At 35.0% G+C, this 18,739-nt stretch overlaps 3 protein-coding genes across 4 annotated transcripts; 1 reads left to right on the forward strand and 2 right to left on the reverse strand.

The window, feature by feature from the left end:
* Positions 1–426: 426 nt before the first annotated feature.
* LOC144554432 (solute carrier family 40 member 2, chloroplastic-like) lies at positions 427–5,186 on the reverse strand. Its single transcript, XM_078302751.1, has 13 exons — positions 5,062–5,186; positions 4,810–4,957; positions 4,646–4,688; positions 4,161–4,285; positions 3,625–3,714; positions 3,191–3,367; positions 2,645–2,719; positions 2,416–2,517; positions 1,956–2,082; positions 1,488–1,634; positions 1,112–1,221; positions 814–927; positions 427–724 (listed from the first exon to the last, which is right to left on the reverse strand). Exons 1-13 carry the CDS (start codon positions 5,184–5,186, stop codon positions 461–463), a joined length of 1,647 nt encoding a protein of 548 aa, XP_078158877.1. The 3' UTR covers positions 427–460.
* A 4,752-nt stretch (positions 5,187–9,938) lies between these two features.
* Positions 9,939–16,651, forward strand: LOC144554101 (ATP-citrate synthase beta chain protein 1). Of its 2 annotated transcripts, XM_078302337.1 has the most exons (15): positions 9,939–10,057; positions 11,219–11,329; positions 11,658–11,760; positions 12,148–12,213; positions 12,394–12,517; positions 12,658–12,792; positions 13,076–13,136; positions 13,250–13,326; positions 13,553–13,708; positions 14,171–14,299; positions 14,388–14,520; positions 14,906–15,033; positions 15,457–15,562; positions 15,673–15,749; positions 15,893–16,651. In XM_078302337.1, exons 2-15 carry the CDS (start codon positions 11,230–11,232, stop codon positions 16,322–16,324), a joined length of 1,827 nt encoding a protein of 608 aa, XP_078158463.1. In that variant the 5' UTR covers positions 9,939–10,057; positions 11,219–11,229; the 3' UTR covers positions 16,325–16,651. The 2 variants fall into 2 exon arrangements, with proteins under 2 accessions (XP_078158463.1, XP_078158465.1); XM_078302339.1 differs by lacking the exon at positions 9,939–10,057 and having other exon boundaries at positions 11,102–11,329.
* On the reverse strand, positions 15,927–18,733 carry LOC144554102 (putative pectinesterase 55). The gene is made up of 6 exons (XM_078302340.1): positions 18,244–18,733; positions 17,873–18,047; positions 17,570–17,770; positions 17,241–17,473; positions 16,431–17,161; positions 15,927–16,374 (listed from the first exon to the last, which is right to left on the reverse strand). Exons 1-5 carry the CDS (start codon positions 18,471–18,473, stop codon positions 17,002–17,004), a joined length of 999 nt encoding a protein of 332 aa, XP_078158466.1. The 5' UTR covers positions 18,474–18,733; the 3' UTR covers positions 15,927–16,374; positions 16,431–17,001.
* Positions 18,734–18,739: the final 6 nt, after the last annotated feature.

Here is an 18,739-nt window from a genome sequence, read left to right on the forward strand (position 1 = left end):
TCAAACCCGAATCAAACCCGAATCGAATCACGAACCTCGAATTTTTTTGCCAGCCCTAAACATGGTACATGTAAAATCTTTTTTGAGCCTCTTTCTTTATTTAAATAAAAGAAAACCAATGCTGTTAGTGATTTAAGGTCTGCTATACCATAAACTGCTGCTGTGAGAGGCAAAGCATGGTCTTGCACCAGCAACTAAAAGTCACCGGGACTTGATCAATATCGATGATATTTTTTTTTATTTCTCTTCTTTTGGGTCTAATAATTTTTCAACAAAAAGTATCAAGTACATTGTTAATATGTATCTTTTGATCTGGTTAATTACCCATTACTTCACTCGATAGATTTTTGTTTTGCCGCATATACATTGTTATAAGATGGAAGCACTAAAATTTAACAGATAAATGGGAAGTTGAAAACAAAAGCCTAAAAAAATTCAATAACAAATTTTAGATCATTGGTCAAATGATTGAGGTAGTTCTTTCCAACCAATGACAGTAAAACCCAGTTGCTGCAACCACAGAACATACAGAGAGAACTGTAAGCAAACCAAAATGAGAGACATCACTAGCAAGCATAGCCACACCCATCATTACAAGTTCAGCTAAACTAGCGATAGAATTCTCTGTTGTCCCGATAAGATTTGCTTTTGACGGGTGTACTGTAGTCTGAATTATTTGTAGTCCTATTACACTGTATGACATCTGGCCCCACCTTGACAGTACCTTCATTGTTTCACATAAAACCGAGATTGAGAATGAAATCACATATTTCATTTATTTAATTTCATTTTGTATAACCATGATGTGCTTACTATCAAAGCTAAGAATGAAGCTAGAGAAGTCCCCTGTGACATAGGCTCAGTCCAGTAGATCAAAGCAGCTGTTATCAGGGGCAAAGCCTGAGATAATAATCCAACTGCCCCTGCCTGGTTTCCATGGAATGAAAACATATTAAAAAAAAATCACAAACAAATTGCAGATACAAAGTACAAATGCACATTTACTGTATATGTAAGAGATGGTGTACTTGTGTTTTTTTTTATAAAGGAATATGCTAAAAAGAAAACAGCAATCTAAAATGTAGCATAAAGGAGTGAAAAAGAAAATAACCTTAAAGATACCAAGTCTTCTCACAAGACTTGCAGATACGAAAGTTGCAAGAATTCCAAACAGAGCTGAAGACCCACTAAACAAACCAAGCATATATGGGTTCAATCCTGCTTTCGGTATTCACAAAAATACACCATAAATTAATTTCATAACTTAGTGACTAACGAGCAAGCGGGAAAAAACAGTCCAACATATTCCCAGAATTTATCGAATTCTTTCGTCTTGCGATATGCAATTCAATTGAGTCTTAATTGCACAATGAGGTTTAAAGAATGTGATCTTGAACATCAACAGCAGTAAAAAAAAATGTGCATGAGAAATTTATTTCCAATAAATAAAATAGAAAGGGTTGTGTTCAGAAATTAGAAAGATGTACCTTGATGTGTAAGAAAAGTAGTCATGAGAGAGCCGGGAGCGAGAGCAATGTTGAAGCAGAGAAGAACATAAGTTACACTTGCAGGAAGTACTGGCATGTTGACATACTCATTCCATCCTTGTTTTATTGCCATCAAGCCATCCTTTACTGTTATAGAAAGGGGGCAAAAATCAAAGTTTGTTGGATACTGGACTTCAGTTCTGATTCTGGTCAGAATATCATTTTAACCACACTTCTTAACCATTTTGGATTGCTTCTTTTTTGTTTTTCAAACTTGCTTGCTATTCAATGGCACACTTGAGGTAAGTTTGAAGACGTATTAGTTTGAACTGAGATTAAATAGATGATTTCTTGTTTGGAATACCTAACTGAAGCTTAAATTTGGTTATCTTGGGTTTCCTTGTAAATTAAGGATTGCTGTTTAATAGAAGGCTTTTATAAACTTTTAAGTCTTTTCAAATAGCTTACCTATTTTCTTTGGATTAAGAAACCAGTCAGAGCTGTGTGATTTTTCACAGGACCGAGGGGAAGACCTGGAAGGGGATTGTTCAAGAACTCCTAGAGAGAGATGATTTGCTGCTTTGTTCAGCACCAACTGTAAATATATATATATATTGAGATGTATATAAGAATAGTGAAAGCAAGGAAAAATGTATTATAATAAGGCAGGGCATGATCGTCAACAAACTTTTGTCCTTTGTGCTTTAGATTGATATTAATGAATAATCACACAATACATTAAACTCTGGTTTAATTCATTTTGTTTCCCAAAATGCTACTTTATATGCATTATTCCAATAACAGTTTAGCAAAAAAATTACAAGTTAAATTAAAAATACCATATGTACAATAATACATGCCAGTTTCCTTTCTATATTATCTTGATTTGTGGCATGTCTGTAGAAAATAATAATAAAAATGTAATTACCAGAAGAGGTAGTGTGCATGCAGAAATGCCACAAGCAATCTTAATGCATGTCACAAGGTCATACTTTGACAGCAGAACTGCAAAAAGCCATGCACCGCCTGTCTATTGAAAACAAAACTTAAAACTAACAAAACACAATCCATACTTAATTCAAAGAATCTTTTTCATTTGCAGTGCAGGAATTAATAGCCTGAACCTCCAAAAGTACAATTTAAATTATAGTGCAAACCTCACAAAGAAGGTCAACTCTACTAAGTGTTGCATTTGCATGAGCAAGTGCAATTTCTCTCTTTGCTCCTGCTAACTTCAAACAAGAAAAAAAAAACACAAATCTTTTTTTTATTAATAATGCAATATTGCCCATACGATTCTGTACCAGCAAACTGTCCTCTTTAGTTTTTGTATTTGATCATATCTCATCAAGATTATTGGTTGCAATTTGGGTGGTACATACTGGTAGGATCTGAAACAGTTTCCTTTCTTAGCATAAAAGATAAAGAAATGGAACTACAATAAATACATACTATTACTGGTAAAAGTAACACGGGAACTAAAATCTAATATTTAACCCTAGTAAGAGCCAATTCAGCTAACAAAGTACCTTATGAACTTTCAACATGATACAAAAGCAATCATTAAAAACAAGAAAGGGCAAAAAATACAAATTATATTGAACTGGCATCAATTATTAAATAAATGATATTGACTAATATCTACCAAAATCCAAAACAAACTAAACAAGAAAGAAAACAATATACTATATGTTTGAATTTACCATGACAACCCAGTCTCGTTCCACTGAGACACCAAGTGCCAAGCTCGCGAGCTTGTCAGCTGACATGGCCAGTAGTAGTACAAAAAACCAAGTTTGTGTTTGCAAAGATGAGACACAAAAGTCTGCTGCACCAAGGGCATGTATTATCATAACACCAGAGATCACCTGCGCAACTGTCTGACAAAAAGAATTATAAAGACATTTTAAAAAAGAGAAACACAAAGAACTGTTGCTATCTTTTTCTTATATATAATAGGGTTGGGATTCATTGACAATGAATTAACTTGACAATATTTCTCAAATGAAGTTAAAAATAATAAACAAAACTAAAAGGAAGTTTGTAGTCATGTTGGTACTTGGTAGCCTTATAGATTGCTTTTGTATAAAAAAAAAAAAATTGAGAGTGAAAAGAAAAAAAAAAAACGAAAGTGTACCTTCACTTGATTAAGAAAATTGTAGGAATGCATTCTAGGAAAATAATCCATAAGGTTCCCAATTAACGGTCCACCTATAAAGATTGCAAGCTGCAAATATTTAGATTCAAAGTATGTAAATATTCCATAACAGGAAATTTTAATTTAAAGAAACATATGTGGGTACAGTTGTTTTCTATAATTTAGAATTCAGCAATTGATGGCTATATATAAAATGATTGCAATGTTGTGTGTTCTTCAACAACAATTAGGATAATTACTGTTCTAATTTCTTAAGACACAATTTGAGAGCTTAATTGAGGCATAAATGTTAACAAGATACGGAACTATAATACCAACAAAATTTTTTTTTTCCATAACTGGAACCTTATGCGGTGCTCAAAAGAGTACCAAAATACCATTCTCCTCCCTCTTCAAAGAGAAAAAATATGGGATTACAGGCCATATGCAATTGGATGCACAAGAAATACCATACATATACTAAAAGAAGAGAGAGTTAGAAAAGGTTGAAAAAATACGAGTCAACCTATATATACCTTAGAGAAGAAAGCAACACAAGCGACAGGCATAAGAGTTGGATGGAGCATGGCTATGGCACACGGCCATGTGAAGTTCCAAAGATTTTCCTTGATGTTCCCAACAAAGCAACTCAAATAGAAAACTGTGTCATATTTTAATATAGTTAAAAAAATATATATATTGTAACAAGGGAACATATATAGTATGACAATAGAGGTAAATTAATGTATACCCAACTAATATAATTCATATATGTTTGTTTCTTTGTACTTGTTTGCTACCTCATTTTTTGGTTGATTGTGCAATTGCAGATAAATTGGGTTAAATCGGTGAATTGAGCAGAATTCACCTCCTTTAGGCACCTAATGAAATGAGTAAAATTTGTAGTGAAATTGACTTGCATATGGACATGTCTAAGAAGAAGTCAACATTAATAGTATAAATGCAAAGAGAAGAATTAAGAATGTGAATTAGAATGTTATTAATTGGGTATATATGTTACCAAATAAGGCATGAGGGTGAGCAGGCTCCTCCAATTCGGTAATCTGAAATTAAGAATTCATTTGAGATAATAAAGAGAAGTTAATAATTAAAAGTATCATGGCGTACTGGAGCCATTTCTAAAATGGAAAATGAAAATAATACATATAAGTGTATAAATAATACATGTTGTAGGTTTAGGAGAGAGGTGGTGTTACTGGTACTGGTACTGTTACTGTTACTGTTAGGAAGAAATGGTATAGAATTATGAGATTTGCAATGGACATGGCTGAGCCTGAGCGAGCACTTGTAGCTGATCAAGTAGTCGTTCAACCTCAAATGAATTAAAAAGAAAATTAAGAATTAAGCTGGGTGTATGGGATTTGAGTAATCATAAATCTATTAAATAGTAAAACAAGTAGGTAGTAATGTACCTACCTGGACCTGGTACTGGTACTGCCTCTGGAGAGCGGGAGAGAAGGCGAGCGATATCGATTAGTGAGTGAAAAGAGCGGCAACAGTAACAGGTGATATTGCTTATTCAATTCAAACGCTACCGCCATTTCTATTTCTATATACTAAGATAGATAGATAGATAGATACTTCTTCTCTTTCTTTTTGTTACTACAAATAGAATGATATGAATAGAAAACGAAAAGAAGCGCCGCTGGAGATAAGGAAGAGATCGTTTACTTAACTTCATTACAGGATCATGTCCTGACCGTCCGATTGACCATAAATTTAGTTTTATTTTTTTCCTCTCCACACTTTTTCTATTTTTTTAAATTAGAGAAGAGTTCAAATGACTCTATTTTTTAATAGGGACGTGATATGAGTACCCGCACTCTCATCCCCCATTATTCTCTCAATTTTATTTGTTCAATCTTATCCACATTTCTCATGATCTATAAGAAATTTTGCGAATCTAAAACTACGAACGTCTTCTACGCAATTTATACCTCGTCATCACACAAGTATTTATACATCGTCATTTAATTATTTATACCTAGTATTTTTCACACATGACACTGCTGATATTTAAAAGTATTAATATTAAGTATTACAAGTATTTATACCTATGTACGGAAGTATTTATACCTATGCGGTCAACTATTTTTGTTAGAGAAAGGTTGACATAGGGACGATTAGGGAAATGTGATGCGGAGATGCAGAGTTCACGATTAGGGATAAAATACTTACAAGTATAGGTATAAATACTTGTACGATGAGGTATAAATACTTGCACAATGAGGTATAAATACTTGTGTGACGATGAATCCGAAAGTACGTCATTATGGATCTCATTTGAAAGATAAAATTGCGTAGAATACGTTCATGGTTTTAGATTCGCAAAATTCCTCATAGAACGTGAGAAATGTAGAAGATATTAAAAAAAAAATCCACCTCTAAAAACGTGTATGATTCTTCTCCCATGTAATTTGAGTGGTCCCTCTATATAGTTATATCAAGTTAGACATGCAAGTATTAATATCTTAGTTTGCAAGTATTAATTTATCATCTTCCAAGTATTTATACCCATGAATTTAATTAAACTTGGAAGATCATAGTGTTGTGAATAAATTTAATTAAGTTAGTTTATGGAAAGTTAAAATATGTTTAAGAGATGAGGGTACAATGCGGGTACTGGAGTGTGTGTATTGAAATAATTATTCTTTTTAATAACATTTTTTTACAACTTATATGTTTAAAATAAAACTGTTAGATGTGTTCTGTATTATTTCTCTACACACATAATTTTATTTTATTTTATCATTTTTCAATTTTGATTTCATATAAAATAATGAGTTGAATAATCAACGTTCATAATCTATTCATATTAAGATATTTTTGCAAGCTTTTCATATTGATCAAAATAAAGTCGAAATGTTGTAATCTTTTATATGTGCATAGAAAAAATATTATAGATCAAATCTAACGGTTTTATTATATTACTAGTACTGTGTCCGTGTGTTGCAACGAGATATATTATAAGAGAACAAAATAAATCTTATACAAAATGATATATTTTCATAATATTTCTTAAATGACATATTAAATAGAATAATCACACACACATATATTTATCTTTTTGATATATTTTCATAAAAAAATCTCAAACAAAATAACGAATAATATTTTTTAAGTGATATAAAAATAGAAAGAAAATTAAGACATAATCAATCAATTTAAAAATTTCTTTTATAACATTTAATAAAATAGAAGCTTCTACCAATATTTAAAAAATAGAAAGAAATCGAGACTAATTAGAAAGATGATATAATTTGCATACGAAGAGTACATGTGGCGAATACGTGCCTAAATAAATTTAAACTTCTACACGTAAAAAAATATAAAATAATATAAAAAAATATACATAGAATTAGAATATTCGATCGGAGGGCTGATATTGAATTAGAAATTTTTATCTTTTAACCAAAGTCATTGATAAATCAGAACATCTACATACTTAATATAAGAATAGAGATTTGACTTTTAAATTTTAAGTTATTAACAATTATAAAATGAAGACATAATAAGTGAAAAAATAGAGATATTTGAACTCTCTTCTTTTTATTTATGAACATTAAGCATTATCACCCCTCTAGTAAAAGAGAGACGTCTTTTGCTTTTTGCTTCCTGTTTGTGTACATGTTGGATCTCCCAATCTGTTGTTGGTTAAAAAAAAAGTGTCTAAAAAATGGGAATTAGCTATCTTAGGGACCTCCGCCATTAAATAATTAATTCCATGTTTTCATCCTTTGTTGATTTTAATTTTGAATTTGAGAGAAGGATTTCTTAGATCGATATACATTTTATAACTTTGTTGCTATTATATATGTCTTCTAGAATCACAATTAGTATATTCCAATGATTTTAATTTAGCTTTAGCAGATACTCATAATTAATTAACTATATTATATACATGTGAACTACATCTTAATTTCTTTCTGTCAAATCCTCCCCACACGATCATATATCTTGCTTAAGTCCAATTGAATTAATTGATTAATTCAATCAAATAATTATACACCAATGATTATAAACCAGTGGTAATTTGCAAAACATAATAATTCTCGAGCATCAAAATTCAGACAAAGAAATAGAATGAACATTCTTAATTTGTTTCAAATTTTTGGATAATTTTTTTTATTACAAGTCACTGACAAATGGGTTATGGGTAATGGGTGTCACCATAGTCATAATTTTGTAAAGTAGATTTGCAACGGTTTGCGGAATATTGCATCAAAAAACTGTGCATTGGTCATTTCGCCATCACAAATCATGTGTGGGATTTTTAAAGATTCCAAGAATCCAAGTCACCAAGTGCATGTTGTTTATTTGTTGATACGGCGACAAAATCTAGGCATGCTTACATGGTACTTTTAGATGTATCATGTATGTATAATATATTATATAATATGTGGAGAATTTCACATATACCCCTTATAAACTTGAAAATTACGTATATTCCTCTCTAAACTTTAAAATTACATATTCCCCCTCTAAACTTTCAAAACTTATAAATTTATCCATTTTAAAATGGTAAATTTGTGAGTTTTGGGAAGTTTAGAGGAGGAAATAGGTAATTTTGAAGTTTAGAGGAGAATATGTAATTTTGATGTTTTTGAGGGGCATACATGAAATTCGCCTAAAATATATTGATGGAGGAGGAGTAGTGTAGCGAGGTGGGAGGGTTGATGGGTTGGTGGCTTTTACCGGTGCACCTATCAAATAATATTTATTGGTACCTTAATTATTCCAATCTTTCTTTGTGCTTCATTTTTAATTGTCCCCACGCACGCAACATCTCAGCTCAGGTACCCCAATTGGTAGCTATATATCTGCTCCCATTTAAGCCATTTAAATTTTTTTTTTTTTAATTTACGAAGAGCTCTGTGCCTCTGTCTGTCTGTTGGCTAACTAAATCCTAAAATGAAATAAAAATACAAGGAAGAAGCGTCAAAGAAACGAAACGTTTGAGCTTCGTCTTTTCAAACACTCAATATTTAATTTTATGTGACATAAATTCCACTGTGAAAATTGTAGCGACTCGCTTGGACATGGATTGGAAATTTGGATTGTGTCACTGCACGCGCAGCTGTTTTTCTACTCTCAACAGAATATCTATTTATCCAAATCAACCCTCACCAACCTCCCAAATATGAAATGAAATAATAACCAATGGTTGGTTGGTTGTTTGGTTGGTTGGTTAAAGCAAGATCCAAGTCAAATTATCTCCTTTTACTTGCTTTCATTTCTCTTCAACACCAAATAGCTAGGAAGGAAAGGATCCTTTCCTTTTACTTGCTTTCTTATATATATTTAGCCTTGATCACAGGGAACTACCATCAACAATTATCAATTTATGTTGCAAATCAAAATACATCAACTGTTGCACTTGCACAAGTAAATGTCATATATCATAAGTTACCAATTTTTATGTCTTCCCTTTTATAAAATTAAGGACTAATAATCTATAAAAAAAATCACTAAATACAATAGCCACCATTTTGTCTTCGTTGGGAAATATGATATATGTTGCATATAATTTCATTTCGTTATTTGAATTTTTTAAAATTGATTCATTTATATAAAAACATGATAAAAACAAAAAGAATAAAATTTGACTTATTTGATCCTCCATTTATTTTGGAATTATTTATATATGCATGCCTAAAGTATTTTCTAAACGTAATGTTAAATTTTGTAATTATTATGGGCGACGAGGACTTGTGTCCATTTTGGAAGTGAAAAATATGACCTTGTCTGCGTATTAAAATTTGATATTTGATTTTTTTTATTTGTTTGGACTTTGGATTGAATTTAAATAGAAATATCAAATATAGAATGGACAGCACCAGGACCAGCAGTACTGTGACCCAACTACTCCGCACGTGCTTCGCATGCCCCGCAGCCCAAACCCCTACCCCCTGCGACCAAATCCAGCATTAAATGAAAACACCGGCGGCTCCAACTCATGCATAATCCAGTGAATTCACAATGTTATTCAGTTATTCTTATTCCACGGTCTTAATTTAATGTATAGACCCGTCAATATTTACGACGGAGTAAGTTAAAAAGGCTCGACGGAATTCCACGGATTTGACCGCGCAAATTACTGCGTAGACCAATTTCGCACTTGCTCCGTCTGAACCGTAGACCCACGAAAGCTAGTCGCTGTGCCAGGTAGGAATCAGGGAATCAGGCAGTATGGGTGACGGCTCACAAATTAAATGCGTGGGCCCGTTGTGAAGAGCGGGAGTAGTTGGAAGGTAACTATGGCTGTCTATAAAATGGAGAGGAGAGCAAGGAGAGCAGAGAGCACCTACGTTTTGTTTGTTACACCTCGGGATTATCTGCATCTTTCTCTCTCCTCTCCTCTTTCAGATTCACTCCTCGATTTCTTCGCTGCCCGTCTCTCCTTGGATCAAAGGTAACAACTTGGAAAAATTAAACAAACTGAGCTTTAGTTTCTCCATATCATGCTCGTCATTTCGTCGACCAGTTGGTGTGCATTTCCTACTCCGGCACCTTCTCTCTTCGTTCCAATACGATCAGTTTGATGACGATGTAGCTGTGTGCTTTTAAATTTCTAGCGCGAATCGGATCGAGAGATCTGTGATCCGATCTGATTCATCGATTCATGTTCGCTTTTTCATAGATCTCCAAACCATTTTGTCAGATACACTGGTTTTCAGCCGATTCGATGCTTCGCATAGCATTTTTAAGAGATTTTTTTCCTGCTTGTTGGTTACTAATTATTAGTCATGCCTCTGACTCTCCACGTGAGCTTGTTAAGAGATATTTTCTATTCAGATGATTCTGTCGTACAATTTCCTAACTCCATTGAGCACCCATATATAGGCCCTTTACTTAATTGAGAATTTTTTTACAGAATTTTGGTTGCTGTAATGTTTCTGTTTTGTTGCACCAAATTGACAATGTTAGTTTTACCCACCGTATGCAGTTGGTGGTTGTTGCTCTCACCTAACTAGGATAGGACAGGGATTGAATTGTCAAAATATTACTTGGTACTGTTTCAAATGAAATTATAAGGCTACACTGGTCGGAAGGGCACTGGCATTCATTAGTCAATATCCTTTCTTACAAATATCCTGCAATTTTTTCTTGGCTTGCATCTTTTCCTATTTGTTGATTTAATTGATTTCAATTTAGGTTAACTTGGGTACAATTGATTTACCAATTTGCAATGTCTGTGTGGAGTTTTCTTGGTGGTGTTTGTCAGAGGAACACAATGCTATATGTTTGGTCTTGATTATTTTCAAAAACCACAGTAATTATCTTCATTTTGCCAATTAGGAGAACTGTTTAGATGAGGAGAACTGTTTTCATTGGCCCCATTAGGAGTTCCCATCGGGTCATGAATGTGTAAATTGATCTTGCTTGTTCTGAATCATTTTGACCAGTTAATGTTCGTGTTACAAACTATCAACCAACACTATCAAGCCTGTGCGTCTTTTGCAAAGAATGATTACTAAAGGGTGTTTATGCAAAGTAACTGTACTTATCTTTATCATTTTACAACATAATGATATATTGATTAGAATAAACCAAAATGAAAATTAACATGCAGAGTGGTGAGCCATGGCGACTGGGAATATTTTTTCTAAGACAACACAGGCTTTGTTCTACAACTACAAGCAGCTCCCCATCCAGCGCATGCTTGACTTTGACTTCCTCTGTGGTACGTGCCATCCTTCCAAAATACCACTCCAAATTCAATCATGTTCTTTTTGATGCCTAATTTTTTTAATTGTGAGTAAACTAAGACTTTTACGCTAAACCGAGGCTAAATTACGGAACCAAGGGAAATGAGGGTTAACTATGGCACAGTCAAGGTCACTGACATTTAAATTGGGTTCATATTTGGTCTCAATTGATCAATTGGGTAATCACCATCTACCATACCTATTAAAGGCCAACTGAAATTGGTTGTTTGGGAAGTTTTAAGGCAAAGCAAAGAACTTTGTTTATTTATAATTAAATATTCCTTGGTTATGGTGTGTTTATAGGTAGGGAAACTCCTTCTGTTGCTGGAATCATAAATCCTGGGTCTGAGGGATTTCAGAAGCTTTTCTTCGGTCAGGAAGAAATTGCCATACCCGTCCACTCAAGGTATACTAATTGGAAAGAAGAAAATTCCAGAATTGTCTTTGCAAATATATAAATTCCCTGTTCTGATCCAAAAAAATAAATAATAATGTCATACTGTTCCATCAGTGCTGGTCTGCTGACAGCATTTCAAATATATTTTCCAGTCAACCTTAAACAAATTAGTGAGCAGCATTTTCCTGTACCATCTTAAAAATTGGCTAACAGCAAAATGAATTGCTTGAAATATAACTTGTTAACTTGGAGGATCAAGTGAATTGCTTGAAACCTTTGTCAACAAAATGGAACGTCTGTAAAGTACTTATGCAATACTAGCATAATCCAAGTAAACAACCATCAATCTTATATTTAATTTTCCTAAAACTTTTTTGTCTTTTCCTGCAATTGTAGCATTGAAGCTGCTTGTGCTGCACATCCCACTGCTGATGTTTTCATCAACTTCGCATCTTTTAGAAGGTTAGTAACTTTGCGTCTTTTAATACTGCTATTTGAGGGGTTTGATACATGTCTCTAAAGTTGCCTATTATCACAGATAGAATGTTCATGTTTGATCACCTCAATTTCCCTTTACATGGACTTAAAAGATAAATACGGTAAATTTCACTTATCCATCAACTCTTTTTTTTGAATCTACAGTGCGGCAGCCTCGTCTATGTCTGCTTTGAAACAGCCGACAATCAGAGTGGTGGCTATTATTGCTGAGGGTGTCCCTGAATCAGACACAAAGCAGCTCATTGGTTATGCCAGGTCCAACAACAAGGTAATAAGATCTGTATATATGGTGGGGTGCTCTTTTTTATTATATTATTGATTTTCTGGCACTGAGGTTCCCAGTAGCCAACATGAAGTTTTTATCTAAAGACAAGCAATAATGGAAAAGTTTTTTTTTGGTGCGAACAGGTGATTCTTGGCCCGGCAACAGTTGGAGGAATCCAAGCTGGTGCTTTCAAGATCGGTGACACTGCTGGAACCATTGACAACATTATTGCCTGCAAGCTTTACCGGCCTGGATCTGTCGGATTCGTCTCCAAATCGGTAACTTTATACTCAAATCAGATGCAAAACCAATTTTACTCATTGAAATTCTCAGTGTTCAATTGGCATGTTGACCTCTTTTTATATGACTATGTTAACATACATGGAAAGCTCCTTGCCAGAATAAAAACATAATTTAGAACACTATAAATCAAGAAACTTGCTGGTGCAAAGTACGTTGAATTAATAATTAGAGCATTGTAATAGCATATTATTGGCTCATTTAGTTCTGTTAACTTTTCGTAGCTTATCATTTGATGGTCATAGTGTTTTTTAATGACAGGGTGGAATGTCAAATGAGATGTACAACACCATTGCACGTGTGACTAATGGAATTTATGAAGGTAACCTTAGAAACACCCGAACCCATATTATAAAGGGGTATAAGAGGAAAGAATTGTACTCCTTTTTATAACCTTTTGTTCCAGTTAAATAATGAGAGCATTAATCTAACCAGGTATTGCTATTGGTGGTGATGTTTTCCCGGGCTCCACTCTTTCTGACCACGTGCTTCGGTTCAACAACATCCCTCAGGTAATTTATATATCCATGCTTACTGCAATTAATCAAATCATGGAGTCCACTGTCCTATCTTTAATTTTAAAGAAACATGCACAAATAAAGACAACTTTTCTGGTGCACCTATAGTATTTGTTGCATATTTGCTTCCTATCTGATGCACTAATGGTATAATATATGGCATGTCAGTCAAACCTGCATTCTTCAGTTAATAATATCACATTGAATTCTTTGTTTCTAGGTAAAAATGATGGTTGTACTTGGTGAACTTGGTGGTACTGATGAGTACTCCCTAGTTGAGGCATTGAAAGAAGGGAAGGTGAACAAACCTGTTGTTGCCTGGGTCAGTGGTACATGTGCACGCCTCTTCAAGTCTGAAGTGCAATTCGGCCACGCTGTGAGTCATTACTTATAGTTCAATAATTATTCACATTTTCTTTTGTCTTTGGTCAAGAGAATTCTAAAGTAGCAATGAGTTGCAGAAAGTCTCCATTTTTCATGATTTGTCAAAAGAAAAAAACTTCCTACTATATTTACTATTTTAAAAATGAGTTTTTCCATGCCTATTTGATATCCTTCATATAATGCTGTAGATTGTTTATCAGAAAAATGTTGCTTCAATAAAGGCAATTAAAAATTATAGAATCAAGAATTTTATCGTAAACAAAGTCATATGAAGGCAAATGTGCATCTAGGTTACACCATTGTCCCAAATGCTTCATTAAAATATGGTGGATGATGAAAGGGAAATTTGATTTCGTTCATTGCAAGAACCCTTCATGCAAATTTTGCTTCTTTTTCTATACTTTAAATGTTATTCTATGCTTTCTATGTCTGAGCCATATTTGAAATGAAACAGGGTGCCAAGAGTGGCGGTGACATGGAGTCAGCACAGGGGAAGAACCAAGCCTTGAAAGATGCCGGAGCTGTGGTCCCCGATTCATTCGAAGCCTTTGAGGCTGTCATCAAGGAGACCTTCCAAAAGCTCGTAAGTCATTGACTTGTCATTCTGTTCAATCAAATTGCCAATTGTGTAAAGATTTCTGAACTAAATTGAAAACTTGGTTTTGCTAAAGGTGGAAGAAGGGAAGATTGATCCAGTGACTGAGGTTACCCCACCTCCGATTCCCGAGGATCTGAACATTGCCATTAAGAGCGGGAAGGTGCGGGCTCCCACACATATCATCTCCACAATTTCTGACGACAGAGGTTAGATTATTCAGTATTCACTTTTTTTTAACCTGACAAGTATGCACTGGCTAAATGTTGAACCTGACGAGTATGCACAGTGCTTAAGATCACTCGGCATAGCTTTTTTTTAACCTGACAAGTACGCCTAAGGGCTTTTCCTAAAAAAAAAAAAAAGAAAGAAACATATGTGAACTCTGCAGTGGCTTAACGAAAATTGTCTCCACTAAAGCCACCTCCCTTTCATCTTCCTTTATCAATTTCCTTAAATTTTTTTGGAATATTTTGTGTTTAAACTTACAAAGTTGGGTTGGAAAAGGGAGAGTTAATTGAGGCAATTCAATGAGTTCTTCATACCATCAAGATACAAAAGTAATTTACCTTGTTCCGTTTGTAATCTGTGTAGGTGAGGAGCCATGCTATGCGGGTGTACCAATGTCAACCATCATTGAAAAGGGTTATGGTGTCGGTGATGTCATCTCCCTTCTATGGTTTAAGCGTAGCCTACCCCGTTATTGCACCCAATTCATTGAGGTTGGTTTGTCTTTTCCTTTTTATGTTAATTTCAATTAATAGTCAATCATTGAATGACTGTTTTTCATTTTTTAGTAGATTCAAAATAATTGTTAAAATCTCAATCAATCTTGAATTTTGTTGTCAAGTTCTAAATTAGATTTCTTGCTAAAAATGCTTCAAAATATTAAAGAATAAAAGCACAATAAAGGAAGGATAATAAAAATTGGGAAGTTTGTATGCAAATTACCAAGTTCTCCTTTAACTTTTAAAATTTTTCTGAACTCAAAAGGTCCTCAAATGTGCTATTTTGTTATTTGAATATACACTGAAGAGCAATTGCTAGCTTGCTCAGAGTCAACAATTTATATAAAGTTGTATTTTGAGAAAAAAGAAGAAGAACAAACTGCGAGTTGCTTAGTAGCTAAAATGATTGATTGACAGATTTGTGTGATGCTGTGTGCGGACCATGGCCCTTGTGTCTCGGGTGCTCACAACACTATCGTCACTGCCAGGGCTGGGAAAGACCTAGTCTCCAGCTTGGTCTCAGGTACTTTCTTTTTTATTCACCTTCTCTCCTTCCTTTTATCATCCTTGGTCAAACATATCTCAGTATTATCAGAAATACAGTTGATTAAAATTTGAGTGGATGTGGTGCAGGTTTGCTGACCATTGGTCCTAGATTCGGTGGTGCCATTGATGATGCCGCTAGATACTTTAAAGATGCTTGTGACAGGGTAAGTGAGCCTTTTTTTTTTTTTTTTTTTTTTTTTTTCTGTTTCTTATTTCATTATGCTTGCTTTAATAAATAGTGGATGCAGCAGTGTCAAGTACTTGTTTAAATGGATGAGTGATTGAATGAATGTTGTGACTATGTCAGGGGTTGACGCCTTACGAGTTTGTGGAAGGAATGAAGAAGAAGGGAATCAGAGTGCCGGGTATTGGGCACAGGATAAAGAGCCGTGACAATAGGGACAAGCGTGTGCAGCTGCTGCAAAAGTATGCCCACACTCACTTCCCGTCAGTCAAGTACATGGAGTACGCGGTGCAGGTGGAAACGTATACACTCTCCAAGGCTAACAACCTGGTGATGAATGTTGACGGTGCCATTGGGTCCCTCTTCCTTGACCTGTTGGCCGGGTCGGGCATGTTCACCAAGGCTGAGATTGACGACATTGTCAACATCGGGTACCTCAACGGTCTCTTTGTGCTTGCCCGCTCCATTGGATTCATTGGCCACACCTTTGATCAGAAGCGCCTCAAGCAGCCCCTCTACCGCCACCCTTGGGAGGATGTCCTCTACACCAAGTGAAATCAAATTCGAAGAGACAGACCCCATTTACCTTTTTGTTTTCTCTCTCTCTCTCTCTCTCTCTCTCTCTCTCTCGCTCTTTGTCATTTTCCCTCAGTTTCCTTGCCTTTAGTAAGCTGCTGCATAAATTGTGCACGAGTCGAGTCTGAGTCGTGGTACGTACGGGGCTTTGTTAGAATTATTACACCCCAACCCCCTCCCTTTCTTTAATTCTCTTGGTTGCCCTTTGTGTGTGTTTGCTTTCAAGTGAGCAGATTTTCTATTGTCGTCTCCGTTTAAGTTTCTTGTAATGTTTGAGATAATCAGGGCAATGTTAATGTGATCGCATAAGACTTACTTTTTACCACGTTGAGCCATCGTTGTTGATTGTGCTACAAATTAATTAGATGCTGCTTGCTGTTCAGATAACTGAGCAAGTCCATCACAACTGGATGTATAGAATATAGATGGAGCACCCATCAAAATTTTACAAGCACAACACATACACCCTTCAGCTTACAATTAAATTAACCTCTCATATCCATCAAAATGTCTTGGTTTTTTTTTATATATATATCCAGCTCAAAGACAAAAAATATAAAATTATTTAATTAACTAACTAAATAACTATAATCACTTGAGTGAATGGGAATATGGGATTGGGGAAGCAAATAAATAAAATTAATTAGATTATTTATTTATGCTGGCTGCGCTTGAATCCATTTGTCGCGATTGATGTATCTCAAACTGGTGTAGTGTCTCAGCGCTTTGCCACTGAGCGTTTTCATCCACTGGACCCTTCCTCTTCTTTTGGCCCCTGCTCCTCTGCACTTTGCCTCTACAAAGCTTGTGTCCCATCTGCATCAATTTAATTACACTTAGATGAGTTTAATTACTTCAACAAACTTGAGACAGAGAGAGAGAGAGAGAGAGAGACCCGTTAAACTGCCAGGCGTCCCAGCCAAGAGGCGTGATGATATCAGTCATGTAGGTGTCATACAATATAACACGCGCATAAGGCCGCCAAGCTCTGCCCAGGTAGGTTTGTGACGACCCGGTTATGTTGCACGACTTGAACACAAACCCACTCCAATCATCCTTGCTGTCCCTTCCTTGCGCTGTTATGTACCCTATCCCTTCCACCCCACTTACTGTTGATATTGTGCATCTCTTCATCAAATAAACAAATTATTATCCAGTATTAGTACTATATAATATGTATGTTAAAAATGAAGAAATGAGTAATTATTATATGTAACAAAACACCTCAAAGATGGACTGTCCTTGACCGAAGATGAAATCGAGGGCGCCTTCGATGTAGCAATCTTGGTAATAGTGCCTCCCTGTTAGATCACACAATGTGTCTTGTATACCGACAAAACTGCATCTGTAAAACGCCGACTTGTCACCCGCCACTAAGGCTGCCACAGCTTGTGACATCGAAGACAAAATTCCGTTAAATGAATTCTGCCGAAAGTTGTATCAGTAATTAGTACTGCACCAGTGTTGCTGTTCTGTTCTGTATTGCTTTTTGATTGAAGTTATATTAAAATGAAGAGAAAAAGGAACCTTGAAGGATATATCCCGTGCCATGAAATTGGAAGCGTAGCAGGAGAATGTTGCGCTGCTAGCCGTCGTATGCTGGCCGTCATTCGCATAGTCTCCCCACTCAATCCTTGTTTGATCTGATCCCTCTCCCTCCAGCATTATGTACTCTTTACTTTTTGGTATGCTCACCTTTTCTCTGCACACACACACACACATATATATAAAGAAAAATTACCTAAAGAAGGGTAAAACATACAAGGCTTGGATGTATACACATAATTTCACAATTTATATTTTTAGTTATATACACATAGTTTCATACATTCTGAGTTGAACAATACGTGGAGAAGCAAAAACCAGCTTCCTGACTAAATATATATTCTGATATGTACCTGTATACACCTTTCTTGACATGAATACGAACCCATTGCGAATTGCCATCGGGGATCGAGTCGATAGCTGCTTGAATGCTCTGAAAACTCCCATTGCCATTCGAGCTCACATAAATGTGCTTGTTGACTTTAACTTTGCATGCTTCGAGCTGCTGAAAATGGTGTTGCAACAAAAGGAAGAGGAAAGCAACAAAAAAGCTGCTTGCAAATGGTGTTGCTTGCAATTCCATCTGAGCAGCAACTCAAGAGATGAAGAATGAATAAAGAAAATTCTTCATTTCTCAAGTGACACACTGTATATAAAAGACATGAGATATTAGAGTAGATTTGTTACCAATTACAAAAATTAAAATTTAATGGGAAGGAAATTAACAAATCCTAGCGAATCTCCACTTCTTCCTTTCTTGAAAGTTTTATTTCCATTTTTGTTCAACTCAAATCGGAAATACATAAAGATTTGGAATCTTATATTACACAGCACATGTTTCGTCAATTT

Source organism: Carex rostrata, chromosome 5 (assembly GCF_964058835.1).
Source record: "Carex rostrata chromosome 5, lpCarRost1.2, whole genome shotgun sequence".
Lineage (NCBI taxonomy): Eukaryota > Viridiplantae > Streptophyta > Magnoliopsida > Poales > Cyperaceae > Carex > Carex rostrata.

What these genes read in the sequence shown, in the direction of transcription:
- LOC144554432 (XM_078302751.1), bottom strand. Translation starts at nt 5,186, where the DNA reads ATGGCGGTAGCGTTTGAATTGAATAAGCAATATCACCTGTTACTGTTG. An exon ending in AGTACCAGTACCAGGTCCAG is followed by an intron (nt 4,958 to 5,061) that starts GTAGGTACATTA and finishes AATTCATTTGAG; the next exon opens with GTTGAACGACTACTTGATCA. An exon ending in TCTTAATCCAAAGAAAATAG is followed by an intron (nt 1,635 to 1,955) that starts GTAAGCTATTTG and finishes TTTCTATAACAG; the next exon opens with TAAAGGATGGCTTGATGGCA.
- LOC144554101 (XM_078302337.1), top strand. Translation starts at nt 11,230, where the DNA reads ATGGCGACTGGGAATATTTTTTCTAAGACAACACAGGCTTTGTTCTAC. An exon ending in GCCATACCCGTCCACTCAAG is followed by an intron (nt 11,761 to 12,147) that starts GTATACTAATTG and finishes CTGCAATTGTAG; the next exon opens with CATTGAAGCTGCTTGTGCTG. An exon ending in GGTTCAACAACATCCCTCAG is followed by an intron (nt 13,327 to 13,552) that starts GTAATTTATATA and finishes CTTTGTTTCTAG; the next exon opens with GTAAAAATGATGGTTGTACT.
- LOC144554102 (XM_078302340.1), bottom strand. Translation starts at nt 18,473, where the DNA reads ATGGAATTGCAAGCAACACCATTTGCAAGCAGCTTTTTTGTTGCTTTC. An exon ending in GTCAAGAAAGGTGTATACAG is followed by an intron (nt 18,048 to 18,243) that starts GTACATATCAGA and finishes GTGTGTGTGCAG; the next exon opens with AGAAAAGGTGAGCATACCAA. An exon ending in GACGCCTGGCAGTTTAACGG is followed by an intron (nt 17,162 to 17,240) that starts GTCTCTCTCTCT and finishes AAATTGATGCAG; the next exon opens with ATGGGACACAAGCTTTGTAG.